The sequence below is a fragment of the Scyliorhinus canicula genome, chromosome 2, assembly GCF_902713615.1.
Source record: "Scyliorhinus canicula chromosome 2, sScyCan1.1, whole genome shotgun sequence".
NCBI classification, from domain to species: Eukaryota; Metazoa; Chordata; class Chondrichthyes; order Carcharhiniformes; family Scyliorhinidae; genus Scyliorhinus; species Scyliorhinus canicula.
The window spans coordinates 175,207,134-175,232,592 of record NC_052147.1 but is presented as its reverse complement, the minus strand read 5'-3'; the positions used below and the strand labels follow the sequence as shown (position 1 = coordinate 175,232,592).

General features: G+C 53.2%; 1 protein-coding gene across 2 annotated transcripts in view; it reads right to left on the bottom strand.

Moving 5' to 3' along the window:
- The window catches only part of pgap1 (post-GPI attachment to proteins inositol deacylase 1), a 253,543-nt gene that overhangs the window by 186,241 nt on the left and 41,843 nt on the right, over nt 1-25,459 (bottom strand). For both annotated transcript variants that reach the window (XM_038789106.1, XM_038789105.1), the window contains exon 5: nt 12,467-12,627. In XM_038789106.1, the coding sequence (XP_038645034.1) occupies nt 12,467-12,627 (161 nt within the window). The remainder of the gene's footprint in view (nt 1-12,466; nt 12,628-25,459) is intronic.

The following is a 25,459-nucleotide window of genomic DNA, read 5'->3' as shown; positions in this document are numbered from 1 at the left end:
AGTAATCAACATCGACTCTGAACCCCATGGAAATATCATGGTTTTAGGTCTAAACAAACCAAGGAAGCTTTCTCCTGATTATTACCCATGTTCACCCCAAACTGATTAATCAGTCCATCACCAACACATGGAGGGAACACAAGGCTATTAAGACAGGTGCAATATATTCAGCAGCGAGTATGGCTTGTGTGTGCCAGTACTGATTGAGCAGGCTGCTAGATTGACCCCCAAGTTAGCTGCGGAAACAATAGGAAGGAATCTACTGCTTAAATAAGCCTTCACTAACCTGTCTGCCACTAACTCTACTGTCCACGACTTCCGGTTGCGGCTAAGCGGAGCTAAGCCGCACGTTCAGCAGCTCTCGCCAGGAACGGACTTTTGGGCTCATTTTAGGGCCCCCAGCGGTACTTGCTCGACGGTTCCCAACGTGGGAAGGTGTCAGCAGCAGATCCCCAGTGTTCTATGGTCTGGACCAGGAGTGGGGCCAGCAAAATAGCGGTGGCAGCGTCTAGGAAAAAGCGGGGGAAGAAAAACAAGATGGCGGCCGGCGGAGGCCTCGAGGAATGGAGGCAGTGGGCGCAGGAGACTCTCCAGCGCTGTTTCCGGGAGCTAAAAGTGGAGCTGCTAGACTCGCTGAAGGCTACTACGGACAAGCTGCTGGCGACGCAGACAGCCCAGGGGGTGGCAATCCGAGAGCTCCGACAACAAGCCTCCGAAAGAGAGGATGAGGCCACGGCCCTCACGGGGAAGGTGGAGATGCACGAGGCGCTCCATAAGAAGTGGCAGGAGTGGTTCGAGGAGATGGAGAACCGGTCGAGGCGGAAAAATTTGCGGATCCTGGGCCTCACGGAGGGGCTGGAGGGGGCTTATGTGGTCATCTTGCTGAACTCGCTGATGGGAGCTGGGTCCTTCCAGGGGTCCCTGGAGCTGGAGGGGGCCCACAGAATACTGGCCAGGAGGCCCAAGACGAATGAGCCACCACGGGCGGTGCTGGTGCGGTTCCACCGGTTCGTTGACCGAGAGTGCGTGCTTAGGTGGGCCAAGAAGGAGCGGAGCAGCAAGTGGGAGAACACGGTAGTGCGGATCTACCAGGACTGGAGTGCGGAGGTGGCTAAGCGGAGGGCCGGGTACAACCGGACGAAAGCGGTGCTCCACAGAAAGAGTGTGAAGTTTGGCATGTTACAGCTGGCGCGTCTGTGGGTCACCTACAAGGTCCGGCACTTTTACTTTGAGTCCACGGAGGAGGCGTGGGCCTTTGTGCAGGCCGAGAAGTTGGACTCTAACTGAGGGTCGGGGGTTTGTAAATAACTGTGTTAACTTTTGGTGGGGGGTGTTCTCTGTTTTATGCTGGTTGTGTGTTGGTTCTAGGGCGGGTGGGGCACTGTCTTTTTGCGTGGGTTCGGTGGATGGGCTCGAGTTGGGGGGTAGACTTGGAGTGTGGGAAGCTGGTGGTGGGGCCGACAAAGGGGAGCTACCCTAGAGGAGGTGGGGTTGGGCAGGAGGAAAGCACGGGCTTTTCTTTTGTTTCCCGCGCTGAGGGTGGATGGGGGCGGGGTCGGACCTGAGAAACGCGGGCTTTTTTCCCGCGCGGGAGCGGGAGGGGGACGAGGAGGGTCTGCTGATGGGCATGGGGGTGGAGAAGTAGCCCCACGTTGGGAGGGGCCGGAGGTGTGGCGGGAGTCGCCGGGGTCAGCAGAAGTTAGCTGGCTCACGGGAGTGCTATGGAGGGAGTAATGCGGCTGGGAGGGGTCCTAGCCTGGGGGGGGGGGGGGGGGGGAAGCTACCGGGTTGCTGCTGAAATGGCCAGGAAGGAACTGGCGTATGCAGGGGGGGCCGGGGTGGGGGTTTGACAAAGTGGGGAATGGGCCGAGCGGGGGGGGGGCGATGGCCTGGGGTGGGCAGGGGACGGGTTATGGCTAGTCGGCAGGGGAGGGGGGCAGGTTGCCCTCTGATCTGGCTGATAACTTGGAATGTGAGGGGGCTGAATGGGCCGGTCAAACGGGCCGGGGTGTTTACGCACCTGAAGGTGCTGAAGGCGGACGTGGCTATGCTCCAGGAGACGCACCTGAAGGTGGCGGACCAGGTTAGACTGAGGAAGGGATGGGTAGGCCAAGTGTTTCATTCAGGGCTGGATGCAAAAAATTGGGGGGGGGGGGGGGGGGGGGTGGCGATTCTGGTGGGAAAAAGGGTGTCGTTCGAGGCATCAAAGGTGGTGGCAGACAGTGGCGGGAGGTATGTGATGGTGAGCGGCAAGTTGCAGGGGGAGCGGGTGGTTCTGGTGAATGTCTATGCCCCGAACTGGGACGATGCGGGTTTTATGCAGCGCATGTTGGGCCGCATTCCGGATCTGGAGACGGGGGGCCTGATATTAGGGGGGGGGACTTTAATACAGTGTTGGATCCCCCATTGGATCGATCCATGTCCAGGACGGGCAGGAGGCCCGCGGCGGCTAAGGTATTGAGGGGGTTTATGGACCAGATGAGAGGCGTGGATCCTTGGAGGTTCGTGAGGCCGAGGGCCAGGGAGAATTCATTTTTCTCCCACGTGCATAAAGCCTATTCCCGGATCGATTTTTTTGTTCTGAGCAGGGGGCTGATTTAGAGGGTGGAGGATGCAGAGTATTCGGCCATAGTCATTTCGGATCATGCCCCGCACTGGGTGAACCTTGAGCTGGGGGAGGAGAGGGACCAGCGCCCGCTCTGGCGCCTGGAGGTGGGGCTGCTGGCAGATGAGGAGGTGGGCGGGCGGGTTCGGGGGTGTATCAAGAGGTACTTAGAGGCCAATGATAATGGGGAGGTCCGAGTGGGGACGGTTTGGGAGGCATTGAAGGCGGTGATTAGAGAGGAGTTGATTTCCATCCGAGCCCATAGGGAGAGGGGAGAGCAAAGAGAGAGGGAGAGGTTGGTGGGGGCGATGGTGAGGGTGGACAGGAGATACGCGGAGGCTCCGGAGGAGGGATTGCTGGGGGAGCGGCGTAATCTTCAAGTTCGACTTACTGACCACCAGAAAGGCGGAAGCTCAGTGGAGGAAGGCACAGGGAGCGGTGTACGAATATGGGGGGAAGGCGAGTAGGATGCTAGCGCATCAGCTCCATAAGCGTGACGCGGCCAGGGAGATTGGTGGAGTGAAGGATAGGGGAGGAAATGTGGTGTGAAGGGGGGTGGACATTAATGGGGTCTTCAGGGACGTTTATGGGGAATTGTACCGGTCTGAGGGGGGGAATGGGGCGCTTTTTGGACAGGCTGAGATTTCCGAAGGTGGAGGAGGGGAAGGTGGAGGAGGGGAAGGTGGAGGGGCTGGAGGCGCCGATTGAGCTGGAGGAGCTGGTTACTGGGATAGGCAGCATGCAGTCGGGGAAGGCGCCGGGGCCGGATGGGTTTCCGGTCAAATTTTATAAAATGTACGGACCTGCTGGGCCCCCTGTTGGTTAGGACCTTTAACGAGGCGAGGGGGTGTGGGGGGGCTTTTCCCCCGACTATGTCACGGGAGCTGATTTCCTTGATCCTTAAACAGGACAAGGACCCCCTGCAGTGTGGATCATATAGGCCGATCTCGCTGTTAAATGTGGATGCCAAGCTGTTGGCGAAGATCTTGGCCACAAGGATAGAGGACTGTGTGCCGGGGGTCATTCATGAGGACCAGACAGGGTTTGTGAAGGGAAGGCAGCTGAACACCAATATACGTAGGCTTCTGAATGTTATAATGGTTCCGGCGGTAGAAGGGGAGGCGGAGATAGTGGTAGCATTTGACGCGGAGAAGGCCTTTGATAGGGTTGAGTGGGGATACTTGTGGGAGGTGCTGGAAAGGTTTGGGTTCGGGGAGGGATTTGTCAGTTGGGTGAGGCTGTTATATGAGGCCCCGATGGCGAGTGTAGCCACGAATAGGAGGAGGTCGGAGTACTTTTGGTTGCACCGGGGGACGAGACAGGGCTGTCCCCTGTCCCACTTGCTCTTTGCGTTGGCAATTGAGCCCCTGGCCATGGCGTTGAGGGAGTCGAGGAATTGGAGGAATTGGAGGGGTCTGGTGCGGGGTGGGGAGGAGCACCGAGTGTCACTTTACGCAGATGACTTGTTGCTATATGTGGCGGACCCAGTGGGGGGAATGCCGGAGGTGATGAAGATTCTTAGGGAATTTGGGGGCTTTTCAGGGTACAAGCTCAACCTGGGTAAGAGTGAGTTGTTCGTCGTGCACCCAGGGGATCAGGAGGAGGGGATTGGTAGGCTCCCGCTGAAAAGGGCAGGGAGGAGCTTTAGGTACCTGGGAGTCCAGGCGGCTAGGAGCTGGGGGGCCCTACACAAACTTAACCTCAAGGCTGGTGGAGCAAATGGAGGAGGAGTTTAAAAGATGGGACATGTTGTCGCTGTCGCTGGCGGGCAGGGTGCAGTCAGTCAAGATGACGGTGCTCCCGAGGTTTTTGTTCCTGTTCCAGTGCCTCCCCATCCTTATCCCGAAGGCTTTTTTTAGGAGGGTCAACAGGAGTATTACGGGATTTGTATGGGCGCATGGGACTCCGAGGGTGAGAAGGGTGTTTTTGGAGCGGGGCAGGGATAGGGGGGGGGGCTGGCGCTGCCCAACCTCTGTGGGTACTATTGGGCTGCCAATGCAGCGATGGTGCGTAAGTGGGTAATGGACGGGGAAGGGGCAGCATGGAAGAGGATGGAGATGGCGTCCTGTGTGGACACGAGCCTCGAGGCGCTGGTAACGGCGCCGTTGCCACTCCCTCCAACGAGGTATACCACGAGCCCGGTGGTGGCGGCTACCCTCAAAATCTGGGGGCAATGGAGACGGCATGGGGGGAGGTGGGAGGCTCGACGGAGTCCCCGATACGGGGGAACCACCGGTTTGTTCCAGGGAGCATTGATGGCGCGTTTCTTAGCTGGCACAGAGTAGGTATTAGGAGGTTGAGGGACCTGTTTATGGATGGGAGGTTTGCGAGCCTGGGTGAGTTAGAGGGGAAGTTTGGGCTTCCCCCGGGGAACATGTTTAGGTACATGGAGGTTAGGGCGTTTGCCAGGTGGCAGGTGGAGGGGTTCCCTCTGCTGCCCCCACGTGGGGTACGGGACAGGGTGCTCTCTGGGGTGTGGGTTGGAGGAGGGAGGATTTCGGACGTGTACCACGTAATGCAGGAGGTAGATGAGGCCTCGGTGGAGGAGCAGAAGCGTAAATGGGAAGAGGAGCTGGGTGAGGAGATTGAGGAGGAGACGTGGGCGGATGCTCTGGAAAGAGTGAATTCCTCCTCTTCTTGTGCGAGGCTTAGCCTCATACAGTTCAAGGTGCTACACAGGGCTCAGATGACCGGGACGAGGATGAGCAGGTTCTTCGGGGGCGAAGACAGGTGTGCTAGGTGCTCGGGGAGCCCAGCGAACCATGCCCATATGTTCTGGGCATGCCCAGTGCTGGGGGAATTTTGGAAGGGGGTGGCAAGGACGGTGTCGAGGGTGGTAGGATCCAGGGTCAAGCCAGGCTGGGGACTCGCAATTTTTGGGGTTGCAGTGGAGCCGGGAGTGCAGGAGGCGAAAGAGGCCGGTGTTCTGGCCTTTACGTCCCTAGTAGCCTGGCGGAGGATTTTGCTTCAGTGAAAGGAAACGAGGCCCCCAAGCGTGGAGGCCTGGGTCAATGATATGGCGGGGTTCATCAAATTGGAGAGGATAAAATTTGCCCTGAGAGGATCAGTGCAGGGGTTTTTTAGGCGGTGGCAGCCTTTCCTGGACTTCCTGGCAGAACGGTAGGAAAATAGGCCGGCAGCAAGGAGGGGGGGTTGTTTCGGTGGAGGGGAGAAATGTGTACATGTGTTTCGTGAATATGCCAGGTGCTAATCTATTTCTTCTTTTTGTAGTTACGGGGGGGGGGGGGGGGGGGGGGGGGGGGGGGGGGGGGGGGGGGGTTGGTTTTGGGGGTTATTGTGGGTTTTTTTTTCTTTTTTGTTGTTAATACTGTTTTCTTGTTGCTATTTTCTGTTTTTGATATTTTATGAAAATCTCAATAAAGATTATTTAAAAAAAAACTACTGTCCACAATTGGTAGGAATGACTGGGGACAGCACGGTGGCGCAGTGGTTAACATTGCTGCCTCACGGCGCCAAGATCCCGGGTTTGATCCCGGATCTGGGTCACTGTCCGTTGGAGTTTGCACATTCTCCCATGTCTGCGTGGGTTTCGCCCTCACAACCCAAAGATGTGCAGAGTAGGTGGATCGGCCAAGCTAAATTGCCCCTTAATTGGAAAAAATTAATTGGGTACTCTAAATTTTTTAAAAAAGGACTGACTGGCATACAGATTTTGTAAAGGATGGAATTTAACGGAACTAATGCAAGTTCAACCTATCGATTGAGGGCAAAGCTCAACCAGATTAAATGCCCGTTGGGCACACTGGCCAGCGTCAGGTTTTCCCCAGGGTTCAGGCAGAAATCTTGCCCACCGGGAGCTGCCAGCTAGTCAGTCTCTCCATCACTGTGACTGGAGGGGCATAAGATCGCCAAGGGTGAGATGGCGGTCATGGCAGCAGGAGGCAGGATGTTAGAGGTAAAGTGGGGATGGGGTGGCTTTCAATGGCCAGCTCCCTCAAAGTGGTACCGAATGAAAGAGGACCCTGCCTCCCCTTCCCGCCATAAGCATGGGAATGCCACACCACTGGCATATAATCCCTGAGCCACCATTAATTCTTCTGGCTCAATAATGAGTAACTGGCAAACCACCTCAAGTTGGTTGCGCCTGGTCCCACCTCCAAATTAAGCATGGGAGATGTTCACGTTGGAAGAGATTGATGCACAGCATCTCCCGCAATTCAACCCAGCTGTCTTGTTACCCGCTACAATGGGCTACATTAAATCGAGCCCAAAGTCTGATCTTCACAATGAAGACACTCTCTACTACGTATTGTGACACAACTTCTATGCTAAGTGGACAGGCTATGGTCAGATATAGAAGCCCAAAACTGAAGATGGATGAGTCATTGTGGATCATCAACAGCAGCATATTTCCTCGGATTCAAAGAATCATCGAGCATGAGGTGGTTAATTAGCCAATTGTGCTATCTTTGAAAGAGCTGATCAATTATTCCCACTTTCCATCTCTTTTTCTACAATCCTGAAAATCTTTCCTTTTTAAGCATAGATGTGATTCCTTTTATAAAGCTATCTTTGAATTTGCTTCCTCCAACCCTTTCAGGAAGTGGATCGAGATCACAATTCACTTCATTAAAATATTTCTCCTCATCTATCCCCTTTTTTGTCAACTTTCTTGAATCTGTTCCCTTTAGTAATTCCACCTTGATAGCTTCCTATGCCCAAAGGAGAATTTCTCCTGTCCATCAGCATAAGAGTAAGGATGTTATGCTTCAATACAGGGCATTGATGAAACCACATCTCGAATACGGTGTGCAGTTTTGGTCTCCTTATTTAAGGAAGGTTGTAAATGCACTGAAGGCAGTGCAGAAGGGGTTTACTAAATTGATACCTGGAATGAGTGGGTTGTCTTATGAGGAAAGCTTAGACAGATTGGGTTCATTACCACTGGGGTTCAGAAGAGCAAAGATTGACTCCCGTAACGGGTATGTGCCGAGTAGTCACACATCAGGTGGCTCTCCGCCCAGAATACAGCAAAATAGGCACGTTTGGCCAAATTTAGCCCAAAGACTCATTCAGCTCCTCAGTTAAAAAGGCAAAGAAGAAGGAAGAGTAGTATGCCAGCAATCACTAGCTCAAGAGGCCGCAGGGAAACCAGAAATGGTGGAAAAGGGTAACAGCAGCGAAACAGTAAGTCAGTGGACGCACAAGGTGAGGGGTCCCCGGCCACCGCGAGAGAGGGAGACCGATGACGCAGGCGACGGGCTCCACCCCACAACCTGGTGAGGGATAGAACATAGAACATAGAGAAATACAGCACAGAACAGGCCCTTCAGCCCACAATGTTGTGCCAACCTTTTGTCATATGGAAGACATTCCTGATTAAGGAGCTGACCGCGATGAAGGATGAGATAAAGGTGGAGATCCAGGTAGCGGTCAGGGTGGCAGTGGCAGAGGTGCTGGCCACCATGCAGATGGCGCTCGATGGGATGGGAAAGAAGCAGAGAAGAAAGATCCAGGAGCTTAAAAAGACATCAGCCAACCAAGGGACAGAATTATCGCTCTGGAGGTAGAAATAAAAAGGTCGGAAGTGACCCAAGGGAATTTGAAAGGGAAGGTCGAGGACCGAGAGAACAGGTCCAGGCAACAGAATACACGAACAGTGGGCCTGCCAGAGGGGATTGAGGGCAGAGACCCAGCTGACGGCATGGCCCAGATGCTGGGCAACTTGGGTGGAAGGGACTGCTCCGAGGCCCCGACCGTAGAGCCTGTGGTGGAGAGGAAAAAGCTACAAATGGACTTGAACCAGCTATCCACCAGGAACCAGTGCACTAAGTCCACCAGCACAGGGGACCTTTTATGAACACAGAGAGAAGGATAGCCACCTGTTGTTTCACCAGCTTCAAAAGTAGGCACGAGGGAAATAGCATAGGTGAAGGACAGCAGAGATGGGCTGGTGGCTGAACCAAAAAAGGTCAACGGAGCTTTCGAAGCCTTCTATCCGGGACTATACATCTCTGAGCCCCACGACGGGAACTCGGGGATGAAACAGTTCCTCAATTGGACTGGACAAGCCAGTCGTGGGGAACGACAGACAGGAGGAGCTGGAAGCACCAATGGAACAGGAAGAGGCCATGGAGAGCATCAACTCCATGCAGGCGGGGAAGGCGCCAGGTTCCCAGCGGTCTTCTACACAACATTTGCACCGGCTCTCGACCCGCACCGGCAGGATATGGTCGCAGACTCGCTAGCGAGGAGCAACCTGCCTCCAACGCCAACACTGGCCACCATATCGGTGATACCCAAAACTGACAAAGACCCAACGGAATGCGGATCATACAGACTCATTTTGCTGCTCAATGTGGACGTGATAAACTCGCAAACGTCCTGGCCAAGGAAACGGGACAACTGCACACCAGAGATGGTCACAGAAGACAAAACAGGCTTTGTTAAGGGTAGACAACTAACTGCAAACATTATCTGGGGAGTGAACACCAAAGCTGATCATCTCTCTGGACACAGAAAAGGTATCAACAGAGTCGTGTGAAAATACCTCATTGGAGGTTCTGGAGCGGTTTTATGGACAGGGTTTACCTCATGGATAAAACTCCTGTATAACGCCCCCAAGGTGAGCTTTCAGACCAACACCAACAGCTCTGATTACTTCCAGTTGCACAGACGCACCAGGGATGCCCGCTGTCCCCGCTCCTGTTCGCCCTGGCAATTGCCCTGCGAGACCAGAGAGGCTGGAAGGGAATCTGAAGAGGAGGCTGAGAACACAGAGTCTCATTCTCTGCGAATGATTTGATCCAATACACCTCGGACCCGCAAAGCGGCATGAATGAAACCATGAAGCTTCTGGGAGAGTTCGGAGCCTTCTCAGGCTACAAACTCAACCTGGGCAAAAGTGAAGGTTTCCTGGTAAACCCAGGAGGAGGGGGGACAGAACTGGAGGGTCCATCATTTAAAATAGCTCAAAACAAATTCTGCTGCCTGGGGATCCAGATAGCCCACCACTGGACCGAACTTGCAATACTATCACTGGGCAGCCACAGCCAAGAGAGTGAAGGGACCGGTTAAGGAACCAAACAAGGAATGGGGATGGAGGAGTCCTCCTGTACAGTGACGACCCTCTGGGCCCTCACCACAACAGAGCTCCCATCCCCACCAGCAAAACCCAACCAGCCTAGTGGTAGTAGCAACACTAGAACCTGGAACCAGATGAGGCAACACTTTGGGCTAACCGAGGTGTCCACCAGGGCCCCGTCTGCAGCAACCATAGGTTTCCAGCAGCTCTGATGGACACCACCTTTTAAGAGGAGACGACAGGACGTGGGGACACTGACAGTTCATGACTTTTACACAGGGGACAGACTAGCGACTCTAGAAGAGCTGAAAGAGAGACTCAAACTCTCTGGATGGACAGGAATGGACAGGAACTCCAACACCTGCAGGTAAAAACCATCCTCCGCTTCGCAAGAAGACGACGAGACACCCTAAGGCCCCAAGAGACACAATGTTGGAGGAAAGACTGGACACATAGTCGGGAAAAGGGGAACTGTGGGGACATATACGGACAACTTTTAAAAAGGACACGCTCCCCACTGGATGGAACAAGGAAGAAATGGGAGGAAGAGTGGGGATTCTGGAGCGAAGCACTGAACAGGGCCAACTCCACCACCTCCTGCGCAAGGTTCAGCCTCATGCAGCTTAAAGTGGTACATAGGGCACACCTGACGAGAACCCGAATAAGCAGGGGATGGCAAATGTGAACGATGCCAGGGAGGCCCAGCCAATCACGCCCACATGTTCTGGGCCTTTCCCAGACTTGGCGGTTTTTGGACCGCCTTCAACGTTCAAGGTTTTTAGGGTGAGGGTGGAGCCGTGGAGAGTGGAAGTCTTCGGGGTATCAGACCAGCCAGAACTTCATATGGGGAAGAAGGGTGATGCCCTTGCTTTCGGTTCCCTCATCGCTCGCCAGAGAATCCTGCTCGGCTGGCTATCAGCAGCACCACCCACAGCTGCAGACTGGCTAGCAAACCTATCGGAATTTCTCCTTCTGGAGAAGATCAAGTACACCATCCGACGGTTGGAGATGGCTTTCACAAAGCATGGGAGCCATTCATCAGCCTGTCCCAAGACCTGTTCGAAGCCAACAAGGCCACAAAGAGCGGACAGGAACGAGGAGTGTAGGATGGCAAAACTGGAGGAAACACCAAGGGGGAGCCCAGAGAAGACCAACACAGAGACCAGAGGGCGCAACACAAAGTCATAAGAGAAAGACAAACACCAAACAAACAATTAAGGTGTAAGAAAGGGCGAAGGATAAGATTTGGAATTAGCAAAAGAGGGGAAGTGTTGGGAGGGTGGGGGGGTCAACAAAAGGTACAAAATGTAACTTGCTACTGTTGCATCCAAATGTTTTTCTTTTTTGTATATACAGTTTAAAAATGCAACATTTAATAAAAATGTTTTTTTTTAAAAACAGCGACTGGTGACTATCCTGAAGTATATAAGTCCTGAATGGTCCTGCACGGAAATTATGTTTTCTTTTGTGGGCGAGTGTTAAAATTAGGGGTCGCCCTTTTAGGACAGAGATGAGGAGAATTTTTTACTCTCAGAAGGTCTGCACCAGCCCTTGGAAAGAGCACCCTACTTAAGCCCACACCTCCACCCTATCCCCGTAACCCAGTAACCCCACACCATTTTGTTTGGACACTAAGGGGCAATTTAGCACGCCAAAACCACCTAACCTGCACATCTTTGGACTGTGGGACTGTAGACTTTGGACTGTGGACTCTTGTCTCAGAAGACGATAGACAGGGGTCATTTAATATTTTTAAGGCGAAGGTAGATTGATTTCCTTGCCTAACAAGAATCTTAAAATTATCGGGCGTAGATGGGAATGTAGAATTTGAAACACAAACAGATCAGCCATGGTCTTATTAATTGGAGGAGCAAGCTCGAAGGGCCGAGTGGCCTACTTCTGCTCTTATTTCTTACGTTTGTAGAACTGAAGTCCTGCAACTGTGCTACCCACAACTGTGATACCTACAATGTGAATTAGGAGGGAAACACTCCACTGGTTGGAGTCATGCCCACCACAAAAGAAAACGGTTGTGGTTTTTGGAGGTCAATTACCTCTGTCGCAGGACATTGCCACAGCGGTTTCTCAGTATCTTGGACCCAATTATTTTCAGCTGTTTAATCAATTACCTAACCTCCATCAGAAAGTCACAAGTGGGGGCTTTTGTGATGGAAGTAGAGTTTTTGAATAATTTTAAGACAGAGGCAGATAGATTCCTGATAAGCAAGGGGGTGAAAGGTTATCAAGGGTAGGCAGAATGTGGGGTTGAGGTTATAATCAGGGCAGCTATCATCTCACTGAATGGCGGAGCAGGCTCGAAGGGCCTATTCATATCTTCTTCAGTGTGCTCCAATGTACTTTTGGCTAATGGCATTCAAATAGTTCATCAGGTTTGAATCTGTGTTATTTCCCCAACAAGTATTGCTGTTTCCATTACTATGAGAAAAACGTGGTTAGAAAAGCCTATAGAAGTACAAATCCAACTTTACTGTTACAATGTTAGATTAAGTTAACTTTTATACAATCTGTTGTGTTTGAAGGATCAGACACATACATTAACACAATCATAGCAAGGTAGCATCAAGACAGCACTAATGGCACTAAAGCACTCTCAAATAATGAAAGAATTGCAATGTACATTAATACAAAGTAAGAGCAACAAACTGAATTCCTGCTTAAGATTTACATCCCCATAAGCCAATGCAACAGCGTTAGTGCAAACTAGGTTGTCTGAGCAGCTGTCTTACAAGAAGAATGAGCACATCACTGTTACCAACAGCAACCAATAATGAATCTTTAAAAAAATTTTACATTACCACAACATTTAGAGTATTATTGTAAAGGCCCAGGCTTGGCACAATGGTTAGACCGGACCGGACTTGGTAATCACGGAAACCACCTCCCATCGAGAGAATGGTGATATTTCTTAAATCTTTTTCCTTGAGAATCCAGTAATTGTTCACAGTGGTGTAAAAGTCTACAAGAGTGAATGTTTTTAGTTGATTAAAAGTCTATTTCATACATTTGATACTATATTTTTCTTTAACCAGGTTACATGATACTGTATTTTAAGTTTTAAGAGGACTAGTATACCCTTGGAAAAAGATGGCAAATTATAATTTAGTGACATGTGAGATCCATGGCTCCTTTAACTAACGTTTCTCTGACTGGATCTCTCTCAGCAATCGTTAAAACACAAATGCAACTTTATCAAACATCTTACATTTAATACATGATAACTTAAAAAATAAACATTAAAACAATATTTGAAACACAGAAATAGCAAATTCTACAATCCAGCTGCTGTGTTTTACTACATAACTACAAAAAAAACTTCCATCTACACATCAACTACAGGCCAGTTTTGATAATCATTTGGACAAATGTGGGTTTATTAAGAAAAGCCAGAATGGAGTTAAGAGCAAATTTCTTGGGATTTGTGATGAGGCAACAGTGGGTTGAGGAGGGTATTGCTATCGACGTGGTGTACATGGGCTTCCAAGAGACATTATGTGTCACACACAGACTTTCTTTTAAATTTAGAGAACCCAATTTATCATGGCCAATCCACCTAACCTGCACATCTTTGGACTGTGGGAGGAAACCCACAGGACCCTAAGGGGTCCATAAAATCCACATAAGCTGGCGCAATGGCACTGAGGGGGACTGAGGAGGTGAGCAACCATTTCCATTTTCAGGCATGCAGCTAAAGGACACTGGAGCTCCTGCCCCAGTGCTTGAGGGAGGGGAGAGAGCTTGGTAAGGGATCTGAAGCATTCCAGGTCAGAGGTTGACCCTGGGTCCAGGGGAGGGGCTTTCTCTGTGAGGCCTTCAAACCATTTTTAAATATTGTGAATACCTATAAGAAGGAAACTTATAGCTGCTGCCTGTCTGTCCTACCAACACTTCCAGGACAGAATCCTGTTCTTGGTTATATGCTGACAATCACATTAATTCCCTTTGACTGTGAGCAGCCTCTGGCTTCATAGCTGAAGGTTATTGCTAATAAGGAGTTGGTCTTGTTTGCTGACAGCACATCACAGTTCTCAAGTGGCTTCCTTGGGTACACATGCCATGTCTAAGACGATGATTACTGCACCACATTTCAATCAAACTTAGAAGCACGAGGGCGGCAGGGTGGCGCTGTGGTTAGCACTGCTGCCTCATGGTGCCGAGGTCCCGGGTTCGATCCCGGCCCCGGGTAATTGTCCATGTGGAGTTTGCACATTCTCCCGGTGTCTGCATCTCCAAAGATGTGCAGGGTAAGTGGATTGGCCACGCTAAATTGCCCCTAAATTGCTAAATTAGAAAAAATTTAAATATATTTTTTTAAAACTTTGAAGCCTGAACAGTTTGCCTGAACTCCAGCAGTGTCAACACCATAGAAGCAGCAGCAAACAATCAAACACTCAAGAGCTGGGCTTCAGCACTGGGGATAACCTTGCAACCAAAGGGTGAGTGCGTGAATCAGGAGAGGACACCAGAGCACAATCTCCCTCATATTCCAGACAGAGGTCTGGCATGCAGGAGCTCCTGATAAGGCCAGTTGCGAATGTGCAGAACGAGGTTTTCCAGCACAATTGGCTCACTGAATAATAATCTTTATTATTGTCACAAGGAGGGTTGCATTAACAATGCAATGATGCAACTGTGAAAGTCCCCTAGTCGCCACACTCCGGCACCTGTTCGGGTACACGGAGGGAGAATTCAGAATGTCCACTTCACCTAATAGCACGTCTTTCGGGACTTGTGGGAGGAAACCAGAGCACCTGGAGGAAACCCACGCAGACACAGGGAGAACATGCAGACTCCGCACAGACAGTGACCCAAGCCGGGAATCAAACCCGGGACCCTAGTGCAGTGAAGCAACAGTGCTGACCACTGTGCTACCGCGATGCCACTCAGTAGGTAGAACACTTAAGAGTGGGAGAGGCTTGGGGGATTTGAAGGTTCCGGGGTAGAAGCACTAACTGATTGTTAGTCTCTCTCTGTCCAATTCCTTACAAATGCAAAATGGATGGTGCTGTCAGTCCCGCAAGGGGTGTCCTCATGGTGCTGGTGTTAGCCCCAGCGGCCAGACGCCAGTAAAGGCAGCAGCCTCAAGGAAGGCTGGAAATGGCACTCATATGCAGGCGACCATCACACAGCCTGAAGACCCACTGCCCATTAGGTCAAGGAGGAACCCAAAAGTGGAAGCCAGCGAGGAGATGACAAACTGCATGTTCCATAAGAAACTCCATCTCAACAAAGAAACAGCGCAGCATCTGTTCCATGTCCTCGCGGACTTGATACCAAATGGAGGAGGACACCCGCTCCGGAGGAAGAGCAGCCTGTACTTCAATGTCACCGGTTCATTCCAGGACTCGAGTGGGGACGTGTGCAGCCTTTCATGCCGGGGCATCACTTGATCAACTTTGAGCTGGATTCCCAGGCTGCTGGATTGTCCACAATCACTGGGATGCTCCAGGTCGAGAGAGTAATCGAAAAATTGAAAATCGCTTATTGTCACGAGTAGGCTTCAATTAAGTTACTGTGAAAAGCCCCTAGTCGCCACATTCCGGCGCCTGTCCAGGGAGGCTGGTACGGGAATCGAACCGTGCTGCTGGTCTGCTTTAAAAGTCAGCGATTTAGCTCAGTGAGCTAAACTTGCGTGTTATGCATGGCTTGATGAACTCCCCTTCATGAACTCCCCCCCCCCCCCTTCATGAACCCCCCCCCCCTTTCACTTCTTGAACTTCCACCCCCCCCCCCCCCCCCCCCCACTTCATAAACCATGCGTGGCTTGCATGTTATCATGCATGCGCCCTCCATTAACAGGAAGGGGTTCCACTCCCTGAATGTTCAATTGGTGCGCGATGACCACCTCTGGATCATGCATGTATGTGCACGCTTCCCAGAGTGCATGCATGACAGCTACATCGTTGGACACTTGGAAATTCCCAGTGTCTTCAAGAATCACCCCAGAATGGTGAGTGGACTTTTTGGAGATATGCGATACCCGCTGAGTTCCTGACTGATGACGCCAGTGCAGAAGTCAGAGATCCGCTATAACGAGGCCCATGTTGTCACCCATGCTGTTATTATTCAGTGCTGAAAATGTGGTTCTAATGCCTGGATGGCTCTGGTGGCGCACTGCACAACACCTCCTACAGGGTCACCTGCTTTGTGGTGGTCTGCTGTGCCCTCCACAACCTGGCACAGCAGCGAGGTGACATGCTGGAGGAGGAGGAGGACCAGGAGAGAATACAGGATGAGCCTGGGGAGGACCCGCAAGAGGAGTCAGAGGATGGAGTATAGGTGGTGGCAAGGGTTTGGCATGCCAGAGGACAAGGAAAGCCCTCATCCTCACCCGATTCTCATAGGGCCAGGCTTTGTCCATTAGCCTAACCCCCGCCATTCTCCAACCCTCCCCTCATTCCCCATGCCTCCTTCCTCCCAATCCTCTCACCCCCATCCGGGGGCTGCCACTGCCTCCCAGACTGTATTAGTGATCCTGCTATTGGTCCTCTGAGCCCCTTGGCAGAATTGGATGTCACATCTCTCATCAACGGCATCCAGAAGCTTCCCCAAAGCGCTGCCATCCTCGTGTGTTGACCAGGAGTGACTGGTGAGGGAGCATTTAAAAGCGACTCCCCCTTGTTAGCGATGAGAAGCTGAGGTGAGAGTCGGCCGAATCAGACAACGTGACAGCGAGATTCTCATGGGGGCTTATTTCAGCACTAAGTGCCATTAAATACGGACCGCGATCTTGCCAACTCGTCCGTTGAGAACAACGCCAATCGCGCCCACAATTTACCATTAAATTTCCCAGTGAAGAACTTATAGTCACGTTGGTGGAATGGGAAGACAAGTGGCATATGAAATTTCTTGCAGAGAAGTGAGAGGTGATCCATTTTGATAGGAAGAGTGCAGAGACACAAAAGACATTGAAGGTACAATTCTAAAGGGGTGTGCGAGCAGATATATGCATAAATCATCAAAGTTGGCAGGACAGGTTGAGAGCGCAGCTAATAAAGTATACAGGGCGAAATTCTCCGCACCCGCGGAAAATCGTAAAACCGTCGTAAAAATCGGGAGCGTTTTACGACGGTCGCGAAGGCTTCATTTCCCGACGGATTCACTTCCGGGAAATGGGCTAGTAGCGCGGCCGCGTCAATTACGTGCGTGATGACGACGGAACGCGGCGACGACACGATCACGCCCACGTGACGCCGCCCGACGCCGTAAAAAGGCGCGGGCGACCACAGAATCTGTCGGGCAGGATGTCGGAGCCGAGGAGAGCTGCTCCTCGCTTTGTTGATGCGGACGTCGAGGCGCTGCTCGATGCCGTGGAGCAGAGGAGGGGCATCATCCGCCCGCGGAGAGGGCATCGCCAACCTGCCAGCGCGGTAAGCCAGGCCTGGCGTGACGTGGCTGCTGCCGTCAGTGCTGTGGGGCAGACCCCTCGCTCAGCTGAGCAATGTAGGAAGAAGCTACACGACCTCACCAGGTTTGCCCGGGTAAGTGCCATGAGGGTGCCCCCTAGTCACAACCATCCCTCCCCCTTAACTTAAGCCCCCCCCCCCCCCCGGCACGGGAGGGGGGGAGGGGAATTGGGGCAGAGTTATTTGAGGATGGTTCACAAAGTTGTCGCAGACCCAGCGCTCTGGCCCCGAGGAGAGATGCAATCGTCTTATGACAACTTGACCCCCCCAAACTGTGCCAGTATCTGAACGGACTGCTGATACCTTCCGTTTTGTAATGATCTACCTATGTTCCCTCCCCCAACAGGCCAAGGCCGCTCACAACCACCGTGAGCGGCACAAGACTGGAGGGGGTTCGCCCAACCTGCACCCCCTCAGCACCTTTGAACAGAGGGCCCTGGACCTTGTTGGGGGGTCTGCCTATAGCGCTATGCGAGGTTGGCGGAACTGCAGCAAGTGAGACAACCCTCCCTGACAAACACTCACCCCTCCCCCATCCTCTGTCCCTTCACACACCCTGCCCACTGGGACACCTCCCCCATCCTCTGTCCCTTCACACACCCTGCCCACTGGGACACCTCCCCCATCCTCTGTCCCTTCACACACCCTGCCCACTGGGACACCTCCCCCATCCTCTGTCCCTTCACACACCCTGCCCACTGGGACCGTCCAGCGGCCTGCCGAGCAAATCTAAATAACCCGTCTCATTCTCTTCCCTAGGACGTGATGCCGAACGACCAGGGCCGTCTGCCTCCAGACGGAGACAGGAATCTGCCGCACCTCACCCGGGGCCTCACAACAGAGGGTGCCCGATCAGCGGGCAGCCCCATCCGCCCCAACCCAATCTGCGGACCAGGACGCACAGAGGGTTCGAAGTCCACAACCACCAGAAATGGCCAGGGACAACCCTCCTGACGCTGAGCAGCCCCACACCCTGGAGGAGGCCCTAAACATTGAGAGCGTCGGGCTTGCGGCACTGCTTTCTCCCACCACATCCATCATCCCAGAGACACACACCCCGGCGGGCCTATTTAGTGATGAGTCTCCTGGGGCACAGTCTGGTTGGCACATCACAGCTGAGCAGGTACAGCAGGTGGAGGTCGGAGCAACAGAGGGCCCGGACTCGCGGAGAACAGACCAGGCCCAGGATGCAGCTGGCTCCCAGACGTTTTCTGAGTTCCTGGAGTTTATCAACCCACCCGCACAGCCGATGCCTCAGGAAACCCAGGGAAACAATGACGGGAGGAGGGCTGCCTTCCAGGCTCTGCAGACGCTGTTAGAGGAGTCGAACCGCGTCCAAGAGCAGGGAGTGGTGCCGCTCATGGCAGAGACCCAGTCCGACACCGCACGGGTGGCATCCGCGGTGGAGGCAATGGGTCAGGTTATGCAAGACGTTGGGGTTAATGTGCACGCGTCATCCTCGGCCCTGGACAGGGTTGCCCTCTCACAGGCAGCAATGTGCCAGAGCCAAAACGACATTGCCGGCGCCCTGCGGGCCATGGCCGAGTCTCAGCAGGTCATGGCCCAGTCGCAGCGCGCCATGGCACAGTCCCAGCAGTCGATAGCACAGTCCCAGCAGTCGGTCGCGGAGACCATCAACCACCTGACACATGTGCTGGATGGCGTCGTGCACACACAGGTTGAGGTCGCACAGTCCCTGGTGGGAATGTCTAACTCCCTGGACTCCGTCTCTGCAAACCTTCGGATCCTGGTGGATACCGTTGCAGGCCTCCAGGACTGGCAGCGCCAGGTGTCGGTGGTGCGACGGGGAACCTCCCCGCTCGCACCTCTGTCCCAAAGTGAGGCCCGGGGGCCACCGGGCTCCCCGAGGGAGGAGGTGGTTTCGGGGTCCGTCCCATTAAGGCCATCACGGGACGTCCCGGAATTCTCGGCCTCCCCCCGTCCCATCCCTGGTGCATCGGGTGGGCAGCAGGCAGAGCAGGGTGGCACAATGTCACCCGAGACGCCCGCAGAGCAGCCTGGCCCATCAAGGCCGGGTCGCCCCAGGAAACGCTTAGCCAAGGAGAAACGAGTCGAGGGGGGCGATTCACAGCAATCCTCCTCCACTCCTGCTGTATCATCTGGGGAGTCACTTAGACGTAGTGGTAGGGCCCGTAAGGCAACTAAGATAGACACTGAGTAAGTTGGCACGGGTGAAGGGCACAGTTTAGTTGTAGGGGCTAGGGCACCTGTAAATAATTGTTAATATTAAACGCACTGTTCCACCTTACTTGTAATACCGTGTGATTGTTCCACAGCCACAGTAATCATGATGGTGACCGAGTGTCGCTGGGGTTGATGGGTGGTGAAACCTCGGTGCCGGGTGTGCAGTCCCTGCCCCTACCCCCTCCCACAGCTAGCCCACGCGGGCACGTGATGGAGTGTCAGTGACGAACTCAGCGGCCACCAAGGTGGATGGTTCAGCTATTGCCATGGGTCAGACTCTCTCTAATGATTCTGAGCTCACAGCTCTTCGCAGAGCGGGCTGTCATCATTCCACATGGCACTGATCACACCCGCTGACACAGCCATCGATGTTGTGCCATACCGTCTGGACCCAGTGATAAGCGTGATGTCGAAGTGGAGCAGTGTACCACCGAGAGAGGAGGGGGGGGGTTGTGGTGGTGGCAGTTGTGTGGTGTGACCCTCTGCATGACTAGCGATGCAGGTTTGGTGTTCATCGGGGACATCACATGCGATGCGTGAACCGTGCTGCCACCAGGGCGTCGCGTGCCCGCCGTCCTTGCCGGGTCCGTCGTGCCGCCTCCTGGACATCACCAGCACCTGGGTCGTGTCTGCGTTCTGCGCCCGCCACTCCGCCAGCCTCCTCCTCCTCCCTCGCCTCCTCCTCCTCCTCTGTGCTGGCACCACTGCCACTAGCTTCTCCCTCCGCCTCCTGCAGCAGGTCATCTCCCCTCTGCATCGCGATGTTGTGCAGCGCACAGCAGACCACTACAATGCGAGCGACCCTGTCGGCCTGGTACTGCAGGGCCCCTCCGGAGCGGTCCAGGCACCTGAATCTCATCTTCAGGAGGCCAAGACAGCGCTCCACCAGACCCCTGGTTGCTGCATGGGCCTCGTTGTATCGTGTTTCCGCATTGGTCTGAGGCCTCCGTATAGGCGTCATCAGACAAGACCTCAGCGGATAACCCCTGTCGCCTAGCAACCAGCCCCTCAGCCGGGGGGGACGTCCCTCAAACATCGCAGGTATGAACGACTGCGCCAGTATGTAGGAGTCATGCACACTCCCTGGGAACCTTGCACAGATGTTCATGATCCTCATGTGGGGGTCGCATACCACCTGGACATTAATGGAGTATGTCCCCCTTCTGTTTGTGAACACTTCCTTGTCCACAGCAGGCGGGCGCATGGGGACGTGAACACAGTCGATTGACCCCTGAACCCTCGGTATCCCGGCCACACTGGCAAATCCACGAGCTCGTGAGTCTTGACTTGCTTGGTCCTCGGGAAAGGTGATGTAGCGGTCCGCGATGGCATAGAGGGCGTCGGTCACATCCCGGATGCACCTGTGCACCGATGACTGGGAGATCCTAGAGACGTCCCCGCTCGGAGACTGGAAGGAGCCGGTAGCATAGAAGTTCAGAGTGACCGTCACCTTGATGGCAACCGGGATCGCGTGTCCTCCCCCCCGTTCCACGTGGGGCGAGGTGCGACAGGAGTTGCCAGATATGTATCACCGTCTGCCTACTCAGCCGGAGTCTCCTCCTGCAGGTGATGTCCGTCATTGTTAGGAAAGAGACCCGGACACGGTACACCCTCGGCTTTGGTCGTCGCCTCTGGCGCCGTGGCTGCACCCTCACTCTCTCCTCTTCCTCTTCCTCCTCCCCCCCATGCTGCTCGACGACTGGCAACTCCTCGGCCCTTCCCTCTGCTGCTGCAGCTGGCCCTGCATCCACTGCGGGTTGTGGGTGTGGATGCTGCTGCATCTCCAAATCCAGTAGAGCGGCCCCAACCACTGTGCAGAACATAGCCGTTCTGTTCGCAGACATTGTGCTAACCTACAAAAGGGTGGTGGGGGCAGAGAAACGGGACATGTTAGACGGAGGTTAGTCGACACCTCGGCAGCCGCCTGCCACGGGATACCTGTGTGTCCCGGTGGCCTGGTCGCGCTGCTGACACGCGGGCAGCCTAACCCCTGGTCACTTTCTGCATCCAACGGCCAGTAAACTATGGCCTCCTCACGGGTGCGTCAGTGGCCTGTGTCCGGAAGCCACAGGGGAACCAGCGGCCGTGTCCTCGTGACCGGCACACCATGGCATGCTGGCAGACATTTTGTAACGGGGTTGGACGGCTCACTCTCTACCTAACCCCCCCCCCCCTCCGTTGCCCCCCACTGCCTCCCCCGTCGCCCCCACTGCCTCCCCCGTCGCCCCAACTGCCTCCCCCGTCGCCCCCACTCTCCCCGCTCTGGACCCCCTCCCGTTCTCAGGGATGCCTTCCCCGTTGTGGCCAGACTCGAGCGGTGCGCTGAGCGGTGCGCTGAGCGGTGCGCAGAGTGGTGCCCTGACCTCCTCCAAGCTGTCGTCAGCCAGGCCGACTGGTTGACGAATTTAAAAAGCAGGTGTGTTTCACGACGTGCAAACAGGGCGCCATGACGTCGGGACTTCGGCCCATCCGGGCCGGTGAATAGCGGGGGGGGGCTATCAGTGGCGATTCTGGTCGTGTCAGGGGCGGGAAGGAGGCGTTTGTCGGGAATGGCGACTCCGACATTTTACGGGGTTCGGAGAATAGCGGGAGGGCGTCGGAACAGCGTCGCCGTAAAAATTTCCGACGCCCGCTATTCTCCGAACCGTCGTGAGTCCAGAGAATCGCGCCCACAGTATCTTGCGCTTTATCTAAAAGGGCACTGAATATAAAAGCAGGGAAGTTGTGTTAAACCTCTATAAATCATTGGTTCGGCCTCAACTAGAGTATTCAATCTGTTCTGGGTGCCAATGGATGTGAAGCAATTAGAGAGGGTGCAGAAAAGTTTCATGAGAATGAAGTTCCTAATCCCTGGATGCAGTTATACAGAAAGATTGGAGAAATAGGAACTGTTCTCCTTGAAGAGAAGATTAGCAAAAGATTTGATGGAGGTATTCAAGTTTATAAGGGGTCTGGACAGAGTAGCTAGGGAGAAACTATACCTATTGGTGAAATGATCGAGAACCAAAGACCACAGATTTACAGTACTTGGCAAAAGAAACAACAGCAACATGAGGGGGAACTTTTCCATGCAGTTAGCGGTTAGAATTCGAAATGCACTGCCCAAGTGTGCTACAGGCAGTGTCAAATGTGCTGTGGCCATCTAAAATGGCTGCCCGCAAAAGATCAATGGGAAATTTGGCCAAGGTTGAGCAGACAGGCTGCAGCTTGCAAATATACAAAAGCTGCAGCTCAGTCTTATGAAGAAACTATTGATGGAACCATCAATTCACCAGACACGTGTTTCCGATGTGAATCTAGGCTTTAATCAACTTACTTCAGAGCCAGCCTGTTACCTGTCGATGAACTCGTAGTGAACTCAGGCTGACTCTGGACAAGGGTATTTATACAGCTGCACTAGGGGGAGGAGCCGTGGGCGGAGCCAAGGGTGGAGCCCAGTACAAGTTCCTGAGTGCTCCCAGCGCTACTCCCCTAGTGGTAGGATAGCACTACTGTGCTTACAAAGACAGTGTGAATTAATATATATACATCTATATTACATTCACCACATTCACCCCCTGCAAAAAAATCAAGTCCGGTGGGGGTGGTGGTCTAGTCTATAAAGTCAGTCTGTCCGGCGGTCGAATTGTTCGCTGAGATCTGCGGAGCACTGGGGTTTCAGCCTCTTGCGGTGGCTGGATGGGTGTAGTGTGCTGGGGTATGATGGCGGACTCCAGGGAGGGTTGTATCCGAGCTTCATACTCTCCTGGTTCGACCGGGGACTGGGGGCGTTAGGGGCTGGCCGGCGCGGGGGCGCGGAACTGGTTGTGCGAACTCGTGGGCTCGGGAGCGCAAGGGGGCGGTAGCATGGGGTGTAGAGTGAGAGGTCCTTCTGTGGGGGTAGAGGGGGCGCTGGATCCGACAGGTGCCAGATCCCGGAGGGATACTGTGTCCTGACGGCTGTCAGGGAACTCGACGAATGCGTACTGGGTTGGAGTGGAGCAGGCACACCTTCTCAACAAGGGGGGTCAGATTTGTGCGCCCTGACGTGTTTCCGCAGAAGTACGGGGCCTGGCGTCCTCAGCCATGCCGGAAGTGAGACCCCCGTGGTAGTGCCCCTGGAAAAAATGAAGAGCCTCTCGTGAAGGGTCTGGTTGGTCGCCGTGCACAAAAGGGACCTAATAGCGTGGAGCGCGTCTGGGAGGACTTCCTGCCATTGGGAGACTTGGAGCTTTCTAAACCGGAGGGTCAGAAAGACGGTCTTCCAGACCGTCGCGTTCTCCCTTTCCACCTGCCCGTTCCTCTGTCGTTTCGGCTGTGCTCGCTTCGGCCAGGTAGGCCTTGAAGCACCGGATCCAGTGGGAGAAGATTCCATTAGCCTCTGCATCCTGCGGGTTGAGTTACAGGCGTCCAAGCTTGAGGGCCGATTCCATAATCGATCTTTACTGTTCTTAATTCGATTAAATTGATAGAACCATCAATTCACCAGACACGTGTTTCCGATGTGAATCTAGGCTTTAATCGACTTACTTCAGAGCCAGCCTGTTACCTGTCGATGAACTCGTAGTGAACTCAGGCTGACTCTGGACAAGGGTATTTATACAGCTGCACTAGGGGGAGGAGTTGTGGGCGGAGCCAAGGGTGGAGCCCAGTACAAGTTCCTGAGTGCTCCCAGTGCTACTCCCCTAGTGGTAGGATAGCGCTACTGCGCTTACAAAGACAGTGTGAATTAACATATAATGAAATGAAATGAAAATGAAAATCGCTTATTGTCACGAGTAGGCTTCAATGAAGTTACTGTGAAAAGCCCCTAGTCGCCACATTCCGGCGCCTGTCCGGGGAGGCTGGTACGGGAATCGAACTGTGCTGCTGGTCTGCTTTAAAAGCCAGCGATTTAGCCCAGTGAGCTAAACCAGCCTCATCTATATTACATTCACCACAACTATCACAGGAGAAAGGCCATTAAAAGGTCTTCCCTTTGGGCTCCAGGTAGAAACTGACAATAAGTGGCAGACTCAGCAGTGCCTGCTTTCCTTATTTGGGAAAGCCTATGTGCCTCGGACACTAACGGCTATGGCCGACCGGGACACACCCAGCCATCAAGGTGTCCGCTCCCAATTGGTCAAGATCGATTAGGGTGATCGAGACCTGATCGATCCATTGGACCTTCACCTGGGACCGTCTGAAAAAGTGCAAAAGCTCCAGGGATAAAAGGTGCTGCGTAGCCCACCACTCGCTCTCAACTGCCTTCCAGACTACAGCTTTGTCAGCCAACAACAATGGTGAACCCATCACCAGCCAAGAAGAGGACCATCCACGCTATCAACAGAGGGGCCATAACAGAGGACACAGACAACCAGCTACAAGAACTCCAGCACTGCCAGACTACCAGATCCCAGATAAGGCTATATCTGCTCTGTTCTTGCCAGTCACCTGGAAGTTACGTTATGGTTGTTTCAGTGTATTAGTTTATAGTCCAATGTGCATGAATGTGTGATTGATTAGTATTACCGTTGTATGTGTATTAATAAACTATTATTGTATTGAACAACTTGTGAGATCATTGTCCACCGTATGCGGGTTAAACACTCACTGTGGTTTAGAAGGCACAACAGTGCTTTCAACAGGGAATTGGGTCAAGGAAACAGGGTAAAGGCAGGAGAATGGCATTAGGTGAATTGCTCCTTCAGATGATCAGCTCTAACACCATGGGCCTCCTTCGGTGAGAGCAGTTTACAACTAATCAAGTATTTTTGAAATGTATTGACTGTTGTAATGTAGGAATCATAGCACCCAATGAATGTACTGCAAGCTCCCACAAAAAAACCATGAGGCAATGACCTGATCATCGGTTTTAGATTTGGATGGAGGCATAAATATTGGCAGGCATATCAGGGGAACACCACTGCTCCTTTCCAAATAGCGTCCTGTGATCTTTTACCAGAGAGGGCAGACTGTTCTTCAGTTTTATATCTCATTCGAAAGATTGCACTTCCAATAGTGCAGCACTCCCATTGTACTGCATGGAAGTGTCCGCCTACATTGTGCTCAATTTTCAAAAAGAGGGCAAGAGTGCCATCACTGAGCTACATTTTAAACATAATTCATTGGCTGTGGGCCATCCCATGGACGTGAAAGCCTCTGTCAGTACAAGCTTTTTCTTATTCCTTGCTCTACTCACTACTCTGTACCATAGCTCAC